General features: G+C 35.4%; 1 protein-coding gene across 4 annotated transcripts in view; it reads right to left on the bottom strand.

The window, feature by feature from the left end:
- Nucleotides 1-231: 231 nt before the first annotated feature.
- The window catches only part of MAP3K2 (mitogen-activated protein kinase kinase kinase 2), a 76548-nt gene continuing 56163 nt past the window's right edge, over nt 232-20616 (bottom strand). For all 4 annotated transcript variants that reach the window (XM_034654357.1, XM_034654359.1, XM_034654358.1 and 1 more), the window contains 5 exons: nt 20397-20545; nt 19891-20022; nt 15954-16083; nt 10041-10218; nt 232-9288 (listed from right to left, as the gene is read on the bottom strand). In XM_034654357.1, the coding sequence (XP_034510248.1) occupies nt 9063-9288; nt 10041-10218; nt 15954-16083; nt 19891-20022; nt 20397-20545 (815 nt within the window). In that variant the 3' untranslated portion in view covers nt 232-9062. The remainder of the gene's footprint in view (nt 9289-10040; nt 10219-15953; nt 16084-19890; nt 20023-20396; nt 20546-20616) is intronic.

Raw genomic sequence — 20616 nt, 5'->3', positions numbered from 1 at the left:
CATTCTTTAAACTCTGATAGTAGGCTTTTTTTTTTTTAAATCACTGTTAACTTCTGATTTGGATAAATGAAGTGTCCATTAAAAGACATGCCAGAGCATGCTGGGTTAGGATTACAGACATTCCTGGGAAGCTTTAGTTGCAATGTTTCCCAGGTCAGTCTGTGCTTGGTCTTCAGGCAAAGGAGGGAAAACTGAGAACACACTGTCCAAGAACAGATCGGGACAAATCAATCACAGTGGAAATAAATATCAGCTTTATTAACACTCAAAGTGCCATTCATTTATATTCATTCCAAAGTCCAGAAGGTTACTCAGAGTAAGCCTTTGCACCACAATCTTTCAAAAAAATGAACATGTAAGAAAAAGCAATTTTCATTGTGCTAATTATTGCAGGCCTTCATGCACAATAAATCTAAACAAAGATGTGAGCCAACAATATACAAATTTCCATATAAACAAAGTCATTGATCACTAACAAAATATAAACATGGTTTCTTTCACATTAGATTTAAAAAAAAAAAAAGCTATTTACCAGCAAGAAAAAATAAGTACAAAAAATTGTAAAACTCAGAAATTTTATACATTTTTACAAGCACAATTTTGAATGAACACAAAGTCAAAATGTGCATGAAATGTGGCACATACCACATTGTATCTGGCTTCTGGTAGGTTTTTCTAATCATACCAGCTCCTTGTAACATAATACACTTAGTGACATTCAACTTCAATAGTGGACTTTATTCCTAATACAAATAATTTTTACGTGGTACCGCATATTAAAAACAAGGTTTTCCTTAAGTACAATAACATTGTCAGACTGGAAATTTAATTTCCAATTCTTTTTCTGCCAGTTACTTAAAATACACAGTATGGTCTAAAGACACAACAATGTATGTTCAAACATTTCTAAACCAATTTATAGTCAATTACAAAAGATCACAATATGTCAATGTACTGTTTTATAAATGCGGTCTGACTTTGCCCAGTAAGAGAAAAACTAAAAGTTGAAATATTTAGGGTAGAATATAGGAAATATTCAAACAGGCCAACAGCAATTGGAGATATAAAAAATCCTGACATCTCTTCAAGACAATTTAGTTTCAATATTTTGATAATTCAAAGGCCATTTTAATGGACAGTGTGTTTTTGCTACTGTCTTAAAACATATTTTTCCTCTTAATTTGCATTTCACAGAATTCTCAGAAGAGAATTCAATGCCCTTCCTTGCAAGAGTATTTTAGTTGATATCTAAGTAAATTTGCATCCAATTCTGGAAATACAAATACATTTTAAATGGTTAAAAACAAAATTAAAAAAATATTTTTGATCAGCCAGCTGAAAATATATTCATATAGTAAATAATCTCTCAGAAAGCTTTTATATATATTTAATTATTCTAACTAAACAGTACCCTTATAAAACAAGTTCATAAAAACGTAGAAATGAAATTAAAATAAGAAATTACTGGGATATATACATGTGCCTACAGACAGACAAAGACATCTCCACACACACATCCCCTGATACGCAGAGTTACAAGCATACTTTCAACTTAGTCATGGATTTTAGAATACATATAAAATCAGAAAGTGATGTTGAACTCCTGAGTTCTTCAACAAAGATAGAACCATAGTTAAGTATACTTTGTAAAAGCAAGAAGGTCCATTTAAGTCAGTAATAGCAGTGCAGTTACTGATGGCTACATCTGAAAAGAAGTTAAAACATAAAGACACACACAGTAGTTCAATGCACGCATTCATGATACTCATACACCCATCAACAATTATTGGTCAGAGTAGTAAATCAGTGTACAAATTAAACATTTCCAAAAATGTGCAAAAGTCAACTCTGATAGGAAAAAAACATCTTTGTACATAATTATAAACTGCCCAGCATTCAACTGAGATTAAAAACGTTTACAGAGAGAAACTATATAATAGATTAAATATAGACAATTTAATGGCTACATTAAAAAATGTACATTAGGTCAAAGGGTAAATTTACAAATTGATAATCATAGTTTGCAACAATTAAAAGTTTATTCTCAAATTTATCCAAGTTTACTTTTATTTACAATGATATTTGAATAAAAAGAACCATGTGAAATGTAAGAGATGTCAGACGTTAAAAGTATTTTTGGTATTAACTCTTATAATATTTCAGAATGCAGGGTAGCAAATTTTAAAACCAATAGCAATAGAAAAAATGTAAACTTTTTACTTACTAATTAAGATTGTACTACAAACAACTGTTTGTTTTTAAAGAAGTATTCTTATCCGTAGACACTGTACTTGCACTTGAACAGGGTATATTGCAAGGGTTTGGCCCACTTTCCTTTGCCCATAAGCCTTTCCAACTCAAATGTTTCCACTAGTCCTCTCTTCTTATTTCAGGTGGAAAAAAGTCTTTGGAAAAATGAGAATATGTCAAATCCACTTTGGAGCCTAAGTATCTAATAGAGCTTAAGATGTGACTCTCTTACTTATCTCTCCCCTCCAAGTAATGCTTATGCTAAAATCACCACTAGTTACATGTGTTGGTTTTTTTTTTTTTAATTCTAAAAATATACAAATAAATGAACACAAAAGTGCTTTTCAGTATAGTCACAAACTTTACCGTTCTCAACTGGCATGAAGGGACTCAGAAATCCTTATCTGGGGACAAATTCTGCATGTATACTGGAGAACAGGCTCTTCCTTACGTTCCAAAATGTCCATGGCACAAAGCAAACATCAGCCCATAACCTACTTTTCTTCACAGCTTTCCTAAAATGCCCCTCAAGTCAAACACAAGTTCATAAATGTTAAGACACTAGGAAGAAAGTATGCCACCAACCTGAGGCATCATATGTCAACGTATATGTATATGCATCTATGGCACAAGTACAAGCTCAAATTTGTAATGTTTATGTTGTTCTATAATAGTTGAAGTTCTGTATGTCTAAATGCAAACACTGAGCACCTGTCTTTTTACTTGAAGGACAGATTGGGATACAAATTCTACAAGTACCTGTTTTAACATGTTTATACTATTAGCTTACAGGTGGGCAGAAGTAACAGTGATAATCATTTTGGCTATGTGTGCAGGGAATATAAAAGCTTTGGTTTAAAGTGATTCTGATAATACAGATTGTAAATACAAACAAGGAGTCATCAGGCATAGGGAATAACAGTACTCACTGACTCAATGCCTTTGCTGTTGTTAACAAAACTATCACATTACAATCAATTTAACTGCATAATTATGAAAAATATGAAGAATTACATATGAGACTGTATACAGGCAACAAATAAAAATTTATTCTCTTCAACTATGACTCCTCCCTCAACTTTCTGAAACTGAACCATGTCCGTTCTCACTATCACCAACAAGATTCTCTAGACTCCCCTGAAAGCTCATCACCATCTACAGCTCTGAAAGGGGAGTACGGAGAGATGGCTGGCCCTGATACTTCCCATACCTATTATAGCATCCTGTCCAGACTGTGGCAGAAGTCAAAGCAAAGCTAAAGACAACTATAAAGTAGGAACAGTGGCTTCACAGCACGCCTCCCCTAGCCAACCAAAAAGAGGTATAAGACAATTTCCTTTTGAACACTTGGTAAGCTAAGGAAGCTTGTTTTCATAATGTCTGGAAGAATTTCTATTCCAAATAGCTCATTAAGAACTATGCAAAATCAATTATTTTCTATTTCAGAATTATATATAAGCTCACTATTATACACACATACAAATTCAATTTTAATCTACTTTTACCAACCAAGAGCTTGGCAATTTACAATAAATACCTTTATTAAACAATCACTTGTACTAGCTACTTGTGGAAAATGTGCTGGCGTTCCTACCCGAAGACAATTACACTCATCCATCATCAGTAGGTCATACACATTTCAGTTGTTCTTCTAAGAACAGAGACTAATCTAATTGAATATTCATCCTTTCCTTCCCTCCCACCCTGCCCCAACTCCCATACACACACACGTGCACACACACGCGCACACACACATTATCTCTCTCTTCACGGAAAAGTAAGCTAGAGCTTTAGTCAAAATGTTAATTAAGAAGTAAGGATCAGAACTGTTATCCCTGGATTCCTTGCACATTGCCCTAAGTCTCATTGCCTTAACATTTGTAAACCATTTAAATGACCTCTTTAGGGCAAAATTAACCATTCTAGCTCTGCTATGAAAATTGTAACTGAACCATGATATACAAAGAATTTGGACAGCCAATGTGATTGAAAGTCAAATTACCAAACTGGAAAACAATTTGCTATGTCTCTTTAGAATCAGAATACCTCTTTCTATCCTTATTGTAGGCATTCACGTCTAGCGGAGACTGCAGCATGTCTATCACAGACTAATGCTAATGTTTCTCTTTGAACATATATATATGTAAAATATGGACATATATACATATATATATGTAAAACAGAAAGAGGTAGAAAAGGGTAGGAGGAGGAAGCAGGCATTAAGAAAGGTTTATGGGCCAATATACAGTCCTAAGGCCAAATGAACTCTTGAAGCCTATTGATTTTGGAAAAACCTTCACTGCGGTGGGTAACTTGAATTATTGATATAAAATAAAATTAAGGCATACAGAGAAAAAGGCACTACCAAAAATGAACAATTAAATTGCTTTTCATTAACACTTAATCAATCTTAAAATTCAAATAAATATGAGCATTACATTTGTAAAAAGGCAAAACTTAATATAACAATAAGGTCTCAAGAAACTGTCCTGATCCTAGCATATGTAACGCTGTTGAAAGAATTCAACTTCTATCAAATGTTTTGGGCATTTTAACAATTTAGATGAAAAAAAAATGTTTTCCCTTTAAAAGAAAAAGCAGGGGAAAAAAATCTCACTACATTATGGGATATATGCCCCTCACCACTAGAACTGAGTAGGGGCTGGACTTTTATATAAGGGGGAGTCCTGAGACAGAGGCCGCCTGACCTATGGGGTCCCTCCAATTTGGGGATACTTTTAATCCCTGTTAATGGCATTTTAGTTTATAACAGCCAATGATTGCCCAAAATTGCTTTCCCTTCATTTCATAAAAAACAGTAACATTTTAAAACACCACTGCTGAACTTTCAGAGTTAGGGTATGCCATAAAATAAGTCTGTTTGCCCATGTTCCTCCTAGACTGTGACCTACTCAAGGATAAGTTAATCTCGTACCTGACATAATAGGCCACAATTATTGAATAAGCAAGTGAAAAAGATTCACCTTCTTTAAAAGAAATTGATAGATTCCTATACTTGACTGACAACCAGGTGATTCTGTATAAGCTATTGGTCTCTAGGCCGCAAATGAAACCACTGCCACAGAGCTCTGCTGTGGCTCAAAGAGTTTGCATCTGACAAACATCTTGGCTTTTGCACCCAAGCTTGGTCATCCCTATAAACTATCCAGATTGGATTTTCTTAGTGATTTCACATATCTTATAACAACTCCATCTCAGAAGTACTACAAACCAGACCTGACATATGTAAGAGCTAAAACAGCAGAGAGCTCTTATAAAAAAAAAAGTAATAATTACACCTTTTTAATGTACTTTCTATTGGGAATAAGATAATGGCTCTCTCAAGTGAAAGCCAATTCAATTTACTCTGAAATAAGTTTTAACTTTCCTTTTACATTTCAGCCTGTGCATTAACATTTCAATCTCTTCTATAAATTATATAAGGTTGACTGCCTTTGAGAACTTTCTAAGGCGATCGTCTTTAACCATTTTCAAGTTAGAGAAACATGTTCTGTAAAAGAGAAAAATTGAAAAATTTTCAAGATAGTCATACTGAAAATTTCAAAGTCTGTATACTTTTAAATACATTTTAAAGAATTACCAACCATCAAAATTTCCATTAGTCATTATGATATTTTTCAACCCTTTTATTCAATACAGTTTGTTTGCAATGTAAAAGATCTTATATTTGGTCCAAGCCTAAGTCATGCCATTTTGAATCTCTCAAGGCCTAAGTAGAAAGATATTTCCTGAAAAGCACATATAAGACTGCTAGTGAATCTTCTCCAGCACCAAAAAGTCTGCCACTATCAAAGCAGAATGCATTTTAAAGGCACAAAGTCAGCAGTCTGGCCATTTTCCAGCCTCAGCAAAGAAACATTACAGTATAGAAGAATCAGTTGTGCATTTGAAAAACAAAATACATTTAGAGTCACTTTTAAAAGCTCAAATTTCATTTGTTGATTCATACCATTAGAAAGAAAAAAAATTGGAGTGTCATATTTAACTGCCCCTAATAAAGGGGTCTCCTTTCAAAAATTTTTTAAAAATTTACTTTTGGTCTTCCATACCTCATCCCACTTCAAGCTTTTTTGTTCTAGTAGTTGCTATATATATTAACTTTTATTGTCATTTTTGGTACCTTTACAATTTGTTTGAAATAAATTCACATCACATTTTATATAATAATTCTGTAAACTATTAGTCTATTTTTAAGTCTTTACATAAATAACAATACTTTCCCATATTTTTCTTATAAAACAAAGGTCTTCTGCAGCAGTGTTAAAGGAGTAGTTTCTTTTCAGGTGGTTTTATCTTCCATAGCATTTAGAGATGAAAAAAGAGACTGGAAAAAGCAAACGATTTTGCTTTGGGCTTCACAGCCCCCCAAGATTTCTCTCTAAAGAACACTTGTCTCATATTCTGCACTGCTGGTTACCCTGGCAGACCAAAAATAAGCTAAAAGGAAATCAAAACCACACAAGACAAAGGAATGAAGGAAAAGCCCACTGGTCCAGATACCATGATCTTGCTCAAGCAGAAGAGATGCCTTCACTCATAAAAGATAGAGAAATTATAATAGATCCACATCCTTGGGGACTATGTTTATAGCAAAGATTTGGCAGTTGATTTTCAAGGGGGAGGGGCCACTAATTCATATTCTTCCTTGCAAGCTGCTTCCTTTGATTATAAAGGTATGGGAGAAGCTTTGACAACCATATTTGTGCTTTGACTTTTTCTCACACTACCTAGTGGAATTTCATATATTCTTACAGAAAATGCCAGATAGGACCTTGATACAGGAAACCAAGATCTACCTAACTTCAGAAACAAAGTATTTTAAGAGAGTCCCTAGAAGAGCATACCTTTTAGCAGAAAATAAAATACCAGAGTCCCTTATGAATCCCATGAAAGGCTTCACATTTGGGGCCTCCAGAAAGACTACTATTTCCTAACCTTTAAAAGTAAAGTACTTAGCACTTGCTTTAATATGCTGTAACAAGATGCAAGTAGCTAAATTACTGCCACTATTCATATTTTTCAGTAGCACAAGTCCATTAGAGATAGTGGGAGTTTCCCAGCTGCCTCTTTCCACTGGATGTCCTTGCTTTTGGTGGATATGTTATACTAGAAATACTTGGCAGTTTTAAACCTTTCTATAAAGTAGTTAATACTTTGTTTTGATATGCTTTTCTTTTCCTACAATTATGAACTGATTTTTGAGGAAAGAATATATACAGATGGCTGGGTTTAATAGGCTCCATGTTTAAATTCATTTTCTTTCTACAGTGGAAGTTACTGATTTGGGTGTAATACACAGCTGGTAAGGAAAGGATTACTATTTGATATTTGTTGAGACTGTTCACCCTTGACTTGAAGTAGTGGTATCTGCTCTTGTAAAACCTTTATTATGCATTACATCACTTTCTCTCTGAAATTTACCTTTTGCAAGGAACCTGCTCTGTAAATGGCTATTTTCAGTTTATAACTGGGGCTGGTCTTTGCATCAGGTTCTCAACTTCGGCACTTTCGACATTTTGGGCAGGATAATTCTTTGTTGGCAAATGGGGATGCTGTATTTGTATAGTGTAGTTTTTTGGTGGCATCCCTGGCCTCAGACTACCCAGTGCCACTAGCATCCTTCTAGTCGTGACATGAAATATTGTCTCCAGGCATTGCCAAATGCAAAGCAAAATTATCCCTACCCGACACTTGAGAACCGGTTTTACACGGTAGCTATTCTGTGATCCCAAGAACAAGGATTTTTATCTTATAACACTAGCTTTAACATGTGGATACTCCAAGTTAAATTCTTAGTTCCCAAAGAATGTTATCTATGGAGAATCAGGAGCTAGAAATAGGAAAATGTAGTATACATGATTTTGATTATTTCTCTTTTCCATTAATTTTGGGACTTTCTCCCTCCAATAAAGACCATAGTTTAAAATATACTAAACAACATTTAGTTCTTCATTATTTCTATTAACGGGCAAATGTGGATTCTTCTGCCCACACACTGAATTAGAGTAATCTCTTTTTGCCTTTTAATTTGGATTTGCTCACTGACTTCCCATATCTGCTTTACTCTGAAATAGTACTTTTTTTTTTTTTAAAGCAGAAAGCTATCCCTCAAGGTTTATAGGTTCCAGTAACATGGATCTATTATAGTGTATTTGCCTATTATACTGGTTAGGATTAACAAATAAACATACCTCTTAGAGATTCATATTTTCTATCAAGATTCCTACTGAGCAAAAAGCTTGGTAGACAGAGGTTAGGATCTAAAGAATACAGATATAAGAAGGAACCTATATTCTTTAAGTTGAGTACCTACCCTAAACTCAAGTTTAGGGCTCAACCTCACAAATGAGGACCTATTTTAAATACTAATCACTAAAAACTACAAATCATACATCATTTTTTTCTCCTTGCTTTCCATGTCTCCCCAACACCACCAATCTGTTAGTGACATGGGGAAAGACTCTGCAATCCTTAGGTATTCTAAATGATTTGTACTAAAAAGAGCAACTATGTACTAAAGTGCTTTATCTCTCTGAACCACATCAGTACATTATAAAAAATTAAAAAAAAAAAGGAGTTTCAAGTTCTTGTAAGGGGAAAAAAAGATTAAATATAAAAAATTTAGGTTACTATTATTATTAAACAATTTAACCAAGAATCAAGAGAAATACTTTCCCTCTTGTCTTTTTTTCTTCCCATCTCTCTTTTTTATAAAAAAGAAAAGTGCAGTCAGAGAGAAGGTGAATGAATTGATGGGAGCTGCGTAGAGGCACAGGAGAGGTTACTGGCTGTTAGTGATAATGCACAAACATGTGCCTTAACAGTTCATCAGCTGAAGGTCTCAGTTTGGCCTCTATAAAGATCCGTTTGAGGAAATCTCGAGTATAGTCTGAGACATGAGGTGGCAGCTTTGGGTTTGTTGGCTGAGTGGCGATTTTAAAGATGGCAGCCATAGCTTCAAATTCCGCCCAAGGAGGCTTTTCAGTTAGCATTTCCACCACAGTACAACCCACACTCCTATGGGGAATAAAAAATTACACAAATAGTATCATCATGAAGGAAAGCCACTTAACTACAACATGAAAAACAGAACTGAAGTCTATTTACATTGAAATACAACTTGATTTCAAGTTTAAAGTTTCATTAAAAGGTTGTAATTATATAAAACTATAATTTAAACATAAAAATAATGAAAATAAACCACAATTTAAGGACTAACTCAAATGGTTAGGCAAAAAACATTATTCATTTTATAACATTTGCTTTATATAATTCTCTAACTTGACATTAAATATAATTTTTTGTCTTCATCTTACAAAGAACACAAACATTAGAAATTCCGTTTGCCTTCAGGTGCCTAAAATGAGTATCTATTAAACACGTTTCTGGGTAGGAAGTAGGAAATAGCCATTTTATGTTCTAACTTAAAATTATTAAGCAATTAAAGATTAATCAAGTTACATGATACTAACAAAAGAGATTAATAACTCTTAAAGTTCTTCAGGGAACTAAAGGTAGTTTTCTAATGCTGAAATTTGTTTTAGATGACATCTTTCCTAAAGAAAGGAAGACAGGTTCAAGAACTCCATTTATTTAGCTAATTACTAAGCCACAAAGAAGCAAAATTAAAACAAAAGTAATCTTTGTAATCCTGACACCCTATTTCAAAAGTACAAAAGGTCATTTAAATCTGGCTCAGTAATTTCCATTTTGGGTGGAATTACATAAGAAGGCAGGTGTTTTTAGGCAAACCTAGCATCAAAACCTACCAGATATCTGCTTTTCTGCCATAGCCTTCTCCACTAATTACTTCGGGGCTCATCCAGTATGGTGTGCCTGTGACAGACTTCATCCCTGTCCCTGAAAGACAGATGGTCTGAAGCCGTTTGCTGGCCCCAAAATCTCCCAGTTTGACGTTGCCTGTTGAATCCCGCAGAATATTTGCACCTAAAAATATGAAAACATCCTCAATTCATTACTTTTATTGGCTGTCTGGAATTTAAAAAAAAAAAAAAACAATGGCAAAGAATTACTTAGCAGACTCATCAGTCTGTCTCCAAAATTAGGCTTTTTGTCTTCCCAACAGTACCTGACATAATGCCAGTCACACAACCAAGACTCATTAAGGATTTATTGCACAAACACTAAATTTTTAGAGTCAGCTATGTGTACTTTAGAACCTAAGAAGGTTTGCCCACTGATAAGGACTGGGGCCAGTAGGAGGTGAGGATGACAAAGAAGATAAAGGAGAAAAGGGCTAAGAATGTGAAGCTCGGAGAAGGATACAGAAAGCAACAGTAGGTTCTCTGCCCCAGTTTCTCTGTGAAAAAGCGAGAAGCCCATCTTGCAGCTTATTCCCCTGAGAAGCTAGCTGCTTCTCAGGAACTTCCTGTGGGACCTTCATAATCAACAACTTCTAGCACTTTCCCCTCTACTGTAATTTAATGTTAGTTATCTTACATTTTACAGTTTTTCTTAGAATTGGATTTTGTTTTATGCTAATTTTATTTCTCAATTTCTCCCTATATTTTAAATCTCTCCTAAGTAAGCTCTCAGCTTTCTGTTTTAAAATTTCATTTACTTTTATAATAAACTTTTAATTTTATTTACTACAAACGGGCCTTGATTGCAAGGTGTGAGGTAATGCTTGCTGAACTCCCCACTGTGAGATACTCTTCCCTCCCTTCCCTACAGCACTCTTTGGAAGAAGTTCACTATGCGCAGCCCACAATCAAGGTGTGAAGGTTTTTTTTTTTAATGATTTTTTATTATATTATGTTAGTCACCATACAGTACATCCCTGGTTTCTGATGTAAAGTTCAATGACTCATTAGTTGCGTATAACACCCAGTGCACCATGCAATATGTGCGCTCCTTACTACCCATCACCAGCCTATCCCATTCCCCCCCCCCGAAGCCCTCAGTTTGTTTCTCAGAGTCCATAGTCTCTCATGCTTCATTCTCCCTTCTGATTACCCCCCCTTCTTTATCCCTTTCTTCCCCTACCGATCTTCCTAGTTATGTTCCATAGATGAGAGAAACCATATGATAATTGTCTTTCACTGCTTGACTTATTTCACTTAGCATTATCTCCTCCAGTGCCGTCCATGTTGCAGCATATATTGAGAAATTGTTCTTTTTGATAGCTGAGTAATATTCCAAGGTGTGAGGATTTATGCTCCAGGCTGAGTAGCTACATAAATTATTTGTGATTATTCTGCATGGGACATTTGTCTCCTCTCTTGCATTTATTCATTCAACCTTTCATTTATATCAGTATGACCACATGGATATGACTCTGAGTCATAATCAAATATGACTTTATTTTTTTGCTCAAGTTGTTCCAGCTTTGGCCATTGGGAACTCTTTGTATTGGCTTCTGTGTCCCTTGGCCATACCCTAAATCACTGTGTTCTTGTTTTGTTTGGGTTTTTTGTGGTGGTGGTTTTTAAGCGTTTTCTTATTTTCTGGCACGAAAAGATGCTCTAGGCTCAACTTGTATATTTCCTGCAACAGTCCTAGAATCAGTCATTCCTCCAAAGAGCCCTGGTTCCTTTTAGTGGAGAATGGTATCAGAAATCAAGATCTAGATTCATTTCTTTTTTATTCTCTCTTCTCCCTTTCATCATTTTTTGAACTCAATCTTTCTTCTGGGATTATAAAGCTAGTTTTGTCTTACATAAATTATTTTTATTCTCATTTTTAAGTCTTCTATAACCTTAACCATATTTCAAAAAAAAACCCAACTCCTTATTTGTCCTTTTATCCTTTTTTTTTTTTTAATGGCCTCTAAGAAGGAGAATGAAGAGTAGAGAAAATCTGCATCATGGAACAGAGAGAATGTAGACTGTGCATCCCCATCATGGACTTCTGTACTTTGTCTTTCTGTTCTCCCAGCAAATTCCTCAGCCTAGTCAACGATGGCTCCCCAAAGCCTCTCTCCAGGGGAGGGTCCTGGATCCATTCTCTGCATGCCATAAGCCTAAGTGTGCCATGGTACCAGACCCTCAAAAAAAAAACACTGCCTATTTAATACCTCCCACCATCCAAAGCTTACAGAAAGATTCTGTCAAAAAAAAAGCCATTGTCTGTAAAATATTTAGCCAAAGGAAGGACAACAAACAGACTAGTTTTTTCTGTCTATGAGCTGGGAAGGAATAGTCCTGGGCAGGTCACAGACTGGGATAGCCATGAAATAATCACCAGTGGTAAACCAGTGGTGAACCAATGCCTACTCATATGAAGGGCTGAAGAGAAAATGTGTAGCCAAGCTCGCAAAATAACTTTCTAATTTTTTAAAGCTCATTTTAACTACATTAAAAGTAAGCTTTTAAGGAGACTTTTCAAACATACAAAAGCAGACAGGATAGTATATGTACCCATAACCCAGACCCAACAACCATCAGGACAATCTTCCCCCACCATACACACTGCTAGCTACCCCCTCCTCCCTCTCATATTATCTGAAGCAAATTCAACACATTATGATCAACAAAGAGTTTACTACATGTTTTTAAAATATAAACATCACACCTAAGAAAATGGACAATAACTCCTTAGTATTTTTAAATATATACTATTTTTAACATTTTTAAAAAAATCAGAATCAAATAAAGTCCATACATTGAGACTCACTGATACGTCCTTCCTAATCTAGAGTTCCCTCTTTTTTTTTTCTTTATAATTTATGAAGAATCTAAGCTGTTTCCTATCGCTTTCTTATGGTCTAGATCTTGCTGACTCCAACCCAAGGAGTCATTTAACATGTTCATCTGTCCTATATATGTTCTATAACTCAGTAGCTGAATCTAGAGGCTTGATCAGATTCAGGTCCAATTTCTTTGGCAAAACTACTTACACAGATGATGTATTATTCTACAAATAGGAAGTACATAATGCTGGACTATCTCTGTTTTACTGATGTCAGCAACTATTCATATTTAGTACTTATATCTATTAATTCCTTAGTGGTTACAAAATGGTACTATTCTATCATTCCTTTTTCATTTGTTAGCCAACATACTTCTATAAAGATAAGTTTCCTTTCATCTAGTATTTAGTCCTCCGTAGTATAGTCTGTAACACAAAAGCAGAGTAAAGGAACCCTATTATGAAATAAGTTGGTTCCCCAGCAACAGCGATCAATTAGTTTTTATCTTAAGTTTCATTATAACCTCATGGGTTTAAACTTTAAAAGCAACCATCTTTCCTTTTCCCTCACCATTTAAAAATTGCACAATGAAAAAACTAAATTAAAAGTAAAAATAAAAATTGCACATCATAAAAATCTGGGAAATACAGAAAAAGTAAAAAGTATGCAAAAGAAAACAACCATCACTCATCCTGCCATATGGAAATAATCACTGTTAATTATATGGAAATTCTTCTCCTAGGTCATACTTTAATTTTGCAAACTTGAAATCATATTGTATATCCAGTTTTATATCTTGTTTTTCTCTTACAAATCTATTTGCCCATTGTGCAATGCTTTTAAATCTGCTTGCTTCCAAACTCGTTTACCAGAATTGTTTATCATTCTTTATGGCAAGGTTAGAAGAGGACCCCCTAAGGGGTTGCTGCCCTCAGTTCCTTTACCTTTTCTCATTATGAAAGCTAGAGAGAAACTGGCTTAAATGGAGATTATTCCTAATAGAATAATTCACAATCAAACAATTTCCCTATGTGGTTCTTTAAGCTATCAGGTTTTGTACTTGACTAGTGAGGTCTGCCTAAGCTGGGCAGATCTTGAGGTGAAGGTTCCTATTTCTTTTAGATCATGAGCCATGTCCGCATCTTCTCAGATTCACTAGCAAGCTCCATTCCATACAAGCGATCTGGCTCAGGTATTCTGCAGCAGATTTTATTCTGTCACCAGAAACTGGGTAGAAATGTTCTCTTTGGCTTGAATATGACCCTATTTATGATGTGACACTACTAATAGCCTACTGCGGACTGGAAACCTTACTGATAACATACATTTAACATATATTTTGTATATTATATGTATTACATACTATGTTCTTATGATAAAGTAAGCTAGGGAAAAGAAAATGTTAATAAGGGGGCGCCTGGGTGGCACAGCGGTTAAGCGTCTGCCTTCGGCTCAGGGCGTGCGTGATCCCGGCGTTATGGGTTCGAGCCCCACATCAGGCTCCTCTGCTATGAGCCTGCTTCTTCCTCTCCCACTCCCCCTGCTTGTGTTCCCTCTCTCGCTAGCTGTCTCTATCTCTGTCAAATAAATAAATAAAATCTTTAAAAAAAAATGTTAATAAGAAAGTCACAAGGAAAATACATTTACAGTACTGCACTTTATATAAAAAAAAAAATCCATAAGTAGGTGGACCCATACAGTTCAAATCGGTGTTGCTTAAGGGTCAACTGTATATGTGTGCGCATATGTATTCTTACTGATGAAATAAAGTGATCTTCAAACGTGGGTCACAGCCCAGTGTTTACAGAATCGGACCTCTGGGTATGCTCTGCAGTACCAGTGTTAAGCACTCTCAAATGTGAAATACCCCTGACAACTGCTTTTGTCTCACGTCATGCACTTCCCTTACATACCTGCTCCCCGAAAACAGCCGAGTTTCTGAGTTTTAAAAAATGAGTTTAAATGAGTTGGAGTTCATCAAAGCTCAGTCTTCTTCCCTCTTCCTATTCTCTCCCTAGGTAATGACACCCATTACCATGGCTTTAAAAATGATCTCAACATAAAGTATGTCATCGGCATAGCTAAGTTTTTGAGAGTTTTCCAAATACAATGTTTTAAGCATATTATATACGCTAATTCGTTTAATCCTTACAAAAACCCTATGAGTTAGACACTATTATTATCCTCCTTAAAAATGAGGAACTGAGGCATAGAGAGATTATGTGTCTTGTCCAAGGTCACAAGGTGATGGATAAAGCCCAAATTTGCATTAGGCCAGCTGATTTCAGGGACCCTACTCTTAACCACTATATTCCAATGCCTATGTCCCATGTATGAAAACATATTCTCATTTTCATGATCACTTGAACTTGACTGATTCTGTGGACCCCCCACAGATGAGCTACCCACTTTGGAGACGTGAACATCAGGACTAATCAGAATATTGACTGTGTCAGTGAGAAAGCAGAATTGTTTCCTAAGTGTAGTAAGTAGTAATTTAGATGTTGTAATTTAAATGCTAAATTTCTTTTTTTTTTTTTTTTTAAGATTTTATTTATTTATGTGACAGAGAGACAGCCAGTGAGAGAGGGAACACAGCAGGGGAGTGGGAGAGGAAGAAGCAGGCTCCCAGCGGAGGAGCCCGATGCGGGACTCGATCCCGGAATGCAATGCCGGGATCATGCCCTGAGTCGAAGGCAGACGCTTAACGCCTGCACCACCCAGGCGCCCCTAAATGCTAATTTTTTTTTTTTAAAGATTTTATTTATTTATTTGACAGAGATAGAGACAGCCAGCGAGAGAGGGAACACAAGCAGGGGGAGTGGGAGAGGAAGAAGCAGGCTCATAGCGGAGGAGCCTGATGTGGGGCTTGATCCCATAACACCGGGATCACGCCCTGAGCCGAAGGCAGACGCTTAACCGCTGTGCCACCCAGGTGCCCCTAAATGCTAAATTTCTTAATCATATCACTTGTTTCATTCAGAGTCACAAAAAAATTGTGTACTTAAAATAAAATTACCTCATTACTTACCTTTGATATCTCTATGAACAATCATATTACTGTGCAAATAATGTACCCCCTCCAGAATCTGACGGGTGTATTTCCTAGTCACGTTCTCAGTAAGGGCTCCGTATGCTTTTAATTGGTCCTTAATTGAACCCTAAGATAAAAGAAAACAAAAGAAAACTACACTATGGTTTGAAATGAAAACCACTATTAAGAAAAGAATCTGTAGTTCACGAGTGGGAGGCTTTAGCTGGGGAGTACAGGAATTCTCAGTGAGGACATTATATGCCATCTAATATAACATAAACTCTACTATATTCCCTGACTAGAACTGTGGAAGAGCATGGCCATAGCTGAAAGAAGCCTTTTAAACTATTTTTTGACTGATGTCCTTGTTTCCATGACTATGTTCTCTTTCTTGTTCCTTGCGATGTTTTTTAAAATCTTGTTTTTGCCCTGAATATATTTTTGTTTTTCCTATTTGCTCTTCTCAATATGCCCTACTTGAATCTTATTTATTTTGTTTGATATCTGCTACTTTACTTTTCAGGAGAAAGAGTGGATATGATTAAAAAATCAGAACACATACTTGATTTTTTAAGTTTTTCCTTTATAAACATACTCAACATTCTAGTTCAAAACATGTGAAAATATATTAAAGAAGAATTTCAAATTTTCTTACGTGTTTTTTAAGGCAGGATGAGGTGCCATCTCTGAGAATGCTGAATCATTCTGAGGTGAGACACTGGCACTTAAATTTGGAAAAACCTTCCCTACTGGTAGATTCTAAGGTGCAAATTTGATGACTAATCAGCACTTTAAAAGATGGGAATAAAAGGATTCCTGAGGGACAAAATCTTTTCTTTTAAACAGAGAATATATCCAAATATTTCTGCCTTTCCTTGAGTTCTGGCCAACGGTGTACTATGTCATATGAAAGTAGTTCCTTAGACTTTACAGGTTTAACCATTTGCTGTTTCCACTATTCATGAGCAATCCCTGAAGGGACAGCAAGATGCAATTCTGCTGACTCAAACTTGCAAAGACATGTGTGGAAAGCCTTAGGCAGCCAAGCACCTGTAAGTCAATGTGGCTCATTTGTTCAGTCTATTTATTATGTGTCTACTTGTAGTAACACACAAAATAACACACCTAGAACTGAGCTGCCCAAATAATAAGTCCCCAGATACTTGTAGGCTGCAAAATAAGTGACAGACTTAAGGCTTTTCTGGGCCTTGGGTAGTTGGGCCAGTGGCCTACAGCTGCTAACAGCTCCACTGATGTCGTCTGTTTACCCCCGTGTACCAAAAAAAGTTTTCTTCTTCAGTGTGAACAAGCAGAATGGGTTGCAAAGTACTGTGCCAGCAAAAAACTGTGTGTGTGTGCGTGTGTGTGTGTGTGTGTGAGAGAGAGAGAGAGAGAGAGAGAGAGAGAGAGAGAGAGAGAGAGAGAAATCAACTGCTAGTCTAGGGACTGAAAATAAAGTTATGGTTCTGTTCTGAAAGTAGTTCTAGATAACCTAAGGAAGAGAATGCTACATTTGGGAAAACTGAAAAACAGAATGACAATTTTGGCAAACCATGAAATCTACGGCACAAAAAGATCCATCATACTAAATTTAATGAGAGAAATTCTATAGCATCATTCACAAACTTGGAAATTCAGTAAAGTCTAAGATCATGTATGTCTGGCCCATATATGCCTGGGCTTGGCATATGTATAATTCATTTTAAGATTGTTGATGAACTATTATTAATTTAGTAAAATGATTTCAATGACAACCTATACTTTGAAGAGACAGTTGCCCTTACAAAACCAAGTAGGGCTAATGAGAAACATGATCTAACACCTCTTCCTGAATAGTCCTGGCTTAGTCTTAAGATTGCTAAATCTATAAGATCACCCATTTCCATTTGTGATGTCAATCAGTTCTAACCAATTAACCATTTAATCTTCAATAATCTGCGTCCCTACTCACACTTAGTCAGAATTATTCTTTTATTTCTATTTAAATATTTATTGCACAGACAGTAATGGAAATCTAAATAAAAGAGAAAAATCAATCACAATCCCGACATAACACATTTTCAAGTTTCTTCTGTCATTGTCCAAATACAGATACTTTTAAAATATCATAATCTTTATTTAAAAGTATCTTATATTCTTTTCTCTTATTGTAACTACTTCCTCCAACTTTGCTACATAGCCTTTACAATCCTCTTGGACAATGCCATCATAATTTACTTCCACTGTGGGAACTGATATTTCCATCACAGATAATACTAAAATAAATGTACACAGCTTTTTCTTTCTTTTGGATTATTTCTATAAAATGAATTTCTGTGAAATCACCAGGTCAGAAGGCTTCAAAATTTCTATGCCATTTAATATATCACCCACACTTGTTTTCCAACGGAATTAAAAAAAAAAAACAACTAATTTGTCAACAGGCTCTTTGCAATAAACAACTAATTATTCATGATGATAAGGAAGAAAGTAAACTTAACTGCTGGTCTTGTGAAAGAGGATGATTAAGACCATGACTATCGGATATTGATCCATAAGCTTACACTGCGACCTTGTACATGAAACATATAATTCTAATAAACAATCCACTTAAAGACCCATAAATCAAATCGTTTCATAACATATAAAACCAATTAAATTATATGCATGCATTTTTAAATGAATAAACACACCATCTTTGAAAATCAATATTAAAGTATAGTATCAATATATTAAAGTATCAATGTATTAAAGTATCAATATTAAAATATGTACCCTAAAAATACTTAAAATAACATAGAAGGAATGATAGTTTGCAAGACACATTTTGCAACTCCTACTGAAACCACTGATTCAGGCAGATTACCAATCTGTGTTTAAAAAAACCTTAGACAGACGACTGAAACAGAACTGGACACTTTTTTTTTTTAAGATTTACTCATTTGAAAGACAGAGAGAGGGAGAGGGAGGGGACTGAGAGAGAGAGAGAATGTGCACATGAGGAGGAGGAGGGGCAGAGGGAGAGACTCTTCAGGCAGACTGCCCACTGAGCATGGAGCTGGGGGCAGGGCTCGATCTCATAACCCATGAGATCATGACCTGAGCTGAAACCACGAGTTGGACACTTAACTGACTAAGCCACCCAGGCACCCCAGGAACTAGATATTCTTATGTGCCATTGCTAATAGCTCAGGTTACTTTCTAGTCTTCAGGAAAAAAACAAAACCTTACACTGGAGGAATCCGGATGTCGATCATCCTAATTTAGCATTCAATCTTTGCATCACTAACAGTGAACAACCAGAAATTGTATGTCTCCTAAAGGGATGCAACATGAAATGCACAGCATCATCTATGATGCATTCTAATAAAAAAATGGTGAATTTTAATCTAATTTAGACATTAGATCTAACTTGTAGTTTATAGGAAATAAGAGGATAAAGGAACAAATTAAACACCACCATGAGGATGCAAATAGAGAAATCTATGAGAAGAGACTGTCAACGGAACTAGCCCAGTCTCTTTGTCAAACCTGTGTCATGTAAAAATGTTCTAAATTAAAAAAGAAGTAAGGGACATTAACAGTTAAAGGTAATGTGTGGTCCTGGATTGGATCCTGGTTTGGATAAACCTGCTATTACGGTTATTTTAAGAGCATTTAGGGAAATCTGAGTATGGACTGCTATCGTATCTATAACCTATTTTAGTATACCTCAGCATTTTTTTTAAATGACTTAAAAAAACACACAAATACACAGAATTAAAAATGAGTTAAAAAATACAAAGATAAATGAAGATAGAAAACAAAATTATATTACCCAGCTCTAATTTAAAACTTCCAAAATATCCTTAATGTCCATAACTAGTTTAACATTTTATAATCAAAGTTCTGTTGTTTTTCTTTCCTCATCTAAGACTTTAAAGAGAAGATGTCTATTTTCAAAGGATGTACTTACCCCTGGCATATATTCCATAAAAATGGAAAGTGTTTTTTCCTGGGGATCCCTCAAACAGCCATAATACTGAACGATTCGCTCATGCAGCAAGTTTTTCAACAACTGAATTTCACACTCAAGTGCATTTACTTCCTGAAAGACAGAACTTACTGTTAAGTCTTTATAGCATTGCTAGTAAAGCAAAAACATTTGACTTCATGGACCATTATGATGATTTCATTCGGAGATTTTTGCTTCCCAAGGAATAAACATTTTAAAGTCTCTAAACAGTAACTTTTGTAACAGTCCTTGATGGTATATTAAAGCAACATTAAATCAGATTAGGAATATAACTGAGCACTAAGAGAGAAAAAAAATTCACAGTACAAAGTAGATAAATATATCTAATTATAGACTGATTTGTTTCGCAAATAATTCGTATTAAGAAAGAACAAAAATTCTATTGTGTTATATTTATTTAGTAAAAATCCTTCTTATAAATGTGACAAAGTAGCTTGGGTAGTTACCTTGCTGGTCTCAGGGCTATCAGGGTCAAACTGAACTTGTTTAACTGCCAATTCTCTTCCTGTATCGACATCATAACAGAGGTAGACCCTGCCAAATGCTCCCTGGCCAAGCAGTTTGCCCAATCTCCAGTTGGTTGGAGCACGAGGTGCTAAAAAAGAACATCTTTTTAAAATGGAACAGCCAGATGGCACACAAATGGTTAAGGACGAAATGAGTAAA

This window comes from Ailuropoda melanoleuca, chromosome 2 (genome assembly GCF_002007445.2).
Source record: "Ailuropoda melanoleuca isolate Jingjing chromosome 2, ASM200744v2, whole genome shotgun sequence".
Classification (NCBI taxonomy): Eukaryota; Metazoa; Chordata; class Mammalia; order Carnivora; family Ursidae; genus Ailuropoda; species Ailuropoda melanoleuca.
This window is presented reverse-complemented; position numbering and strand designations above follow the sequence as displayed.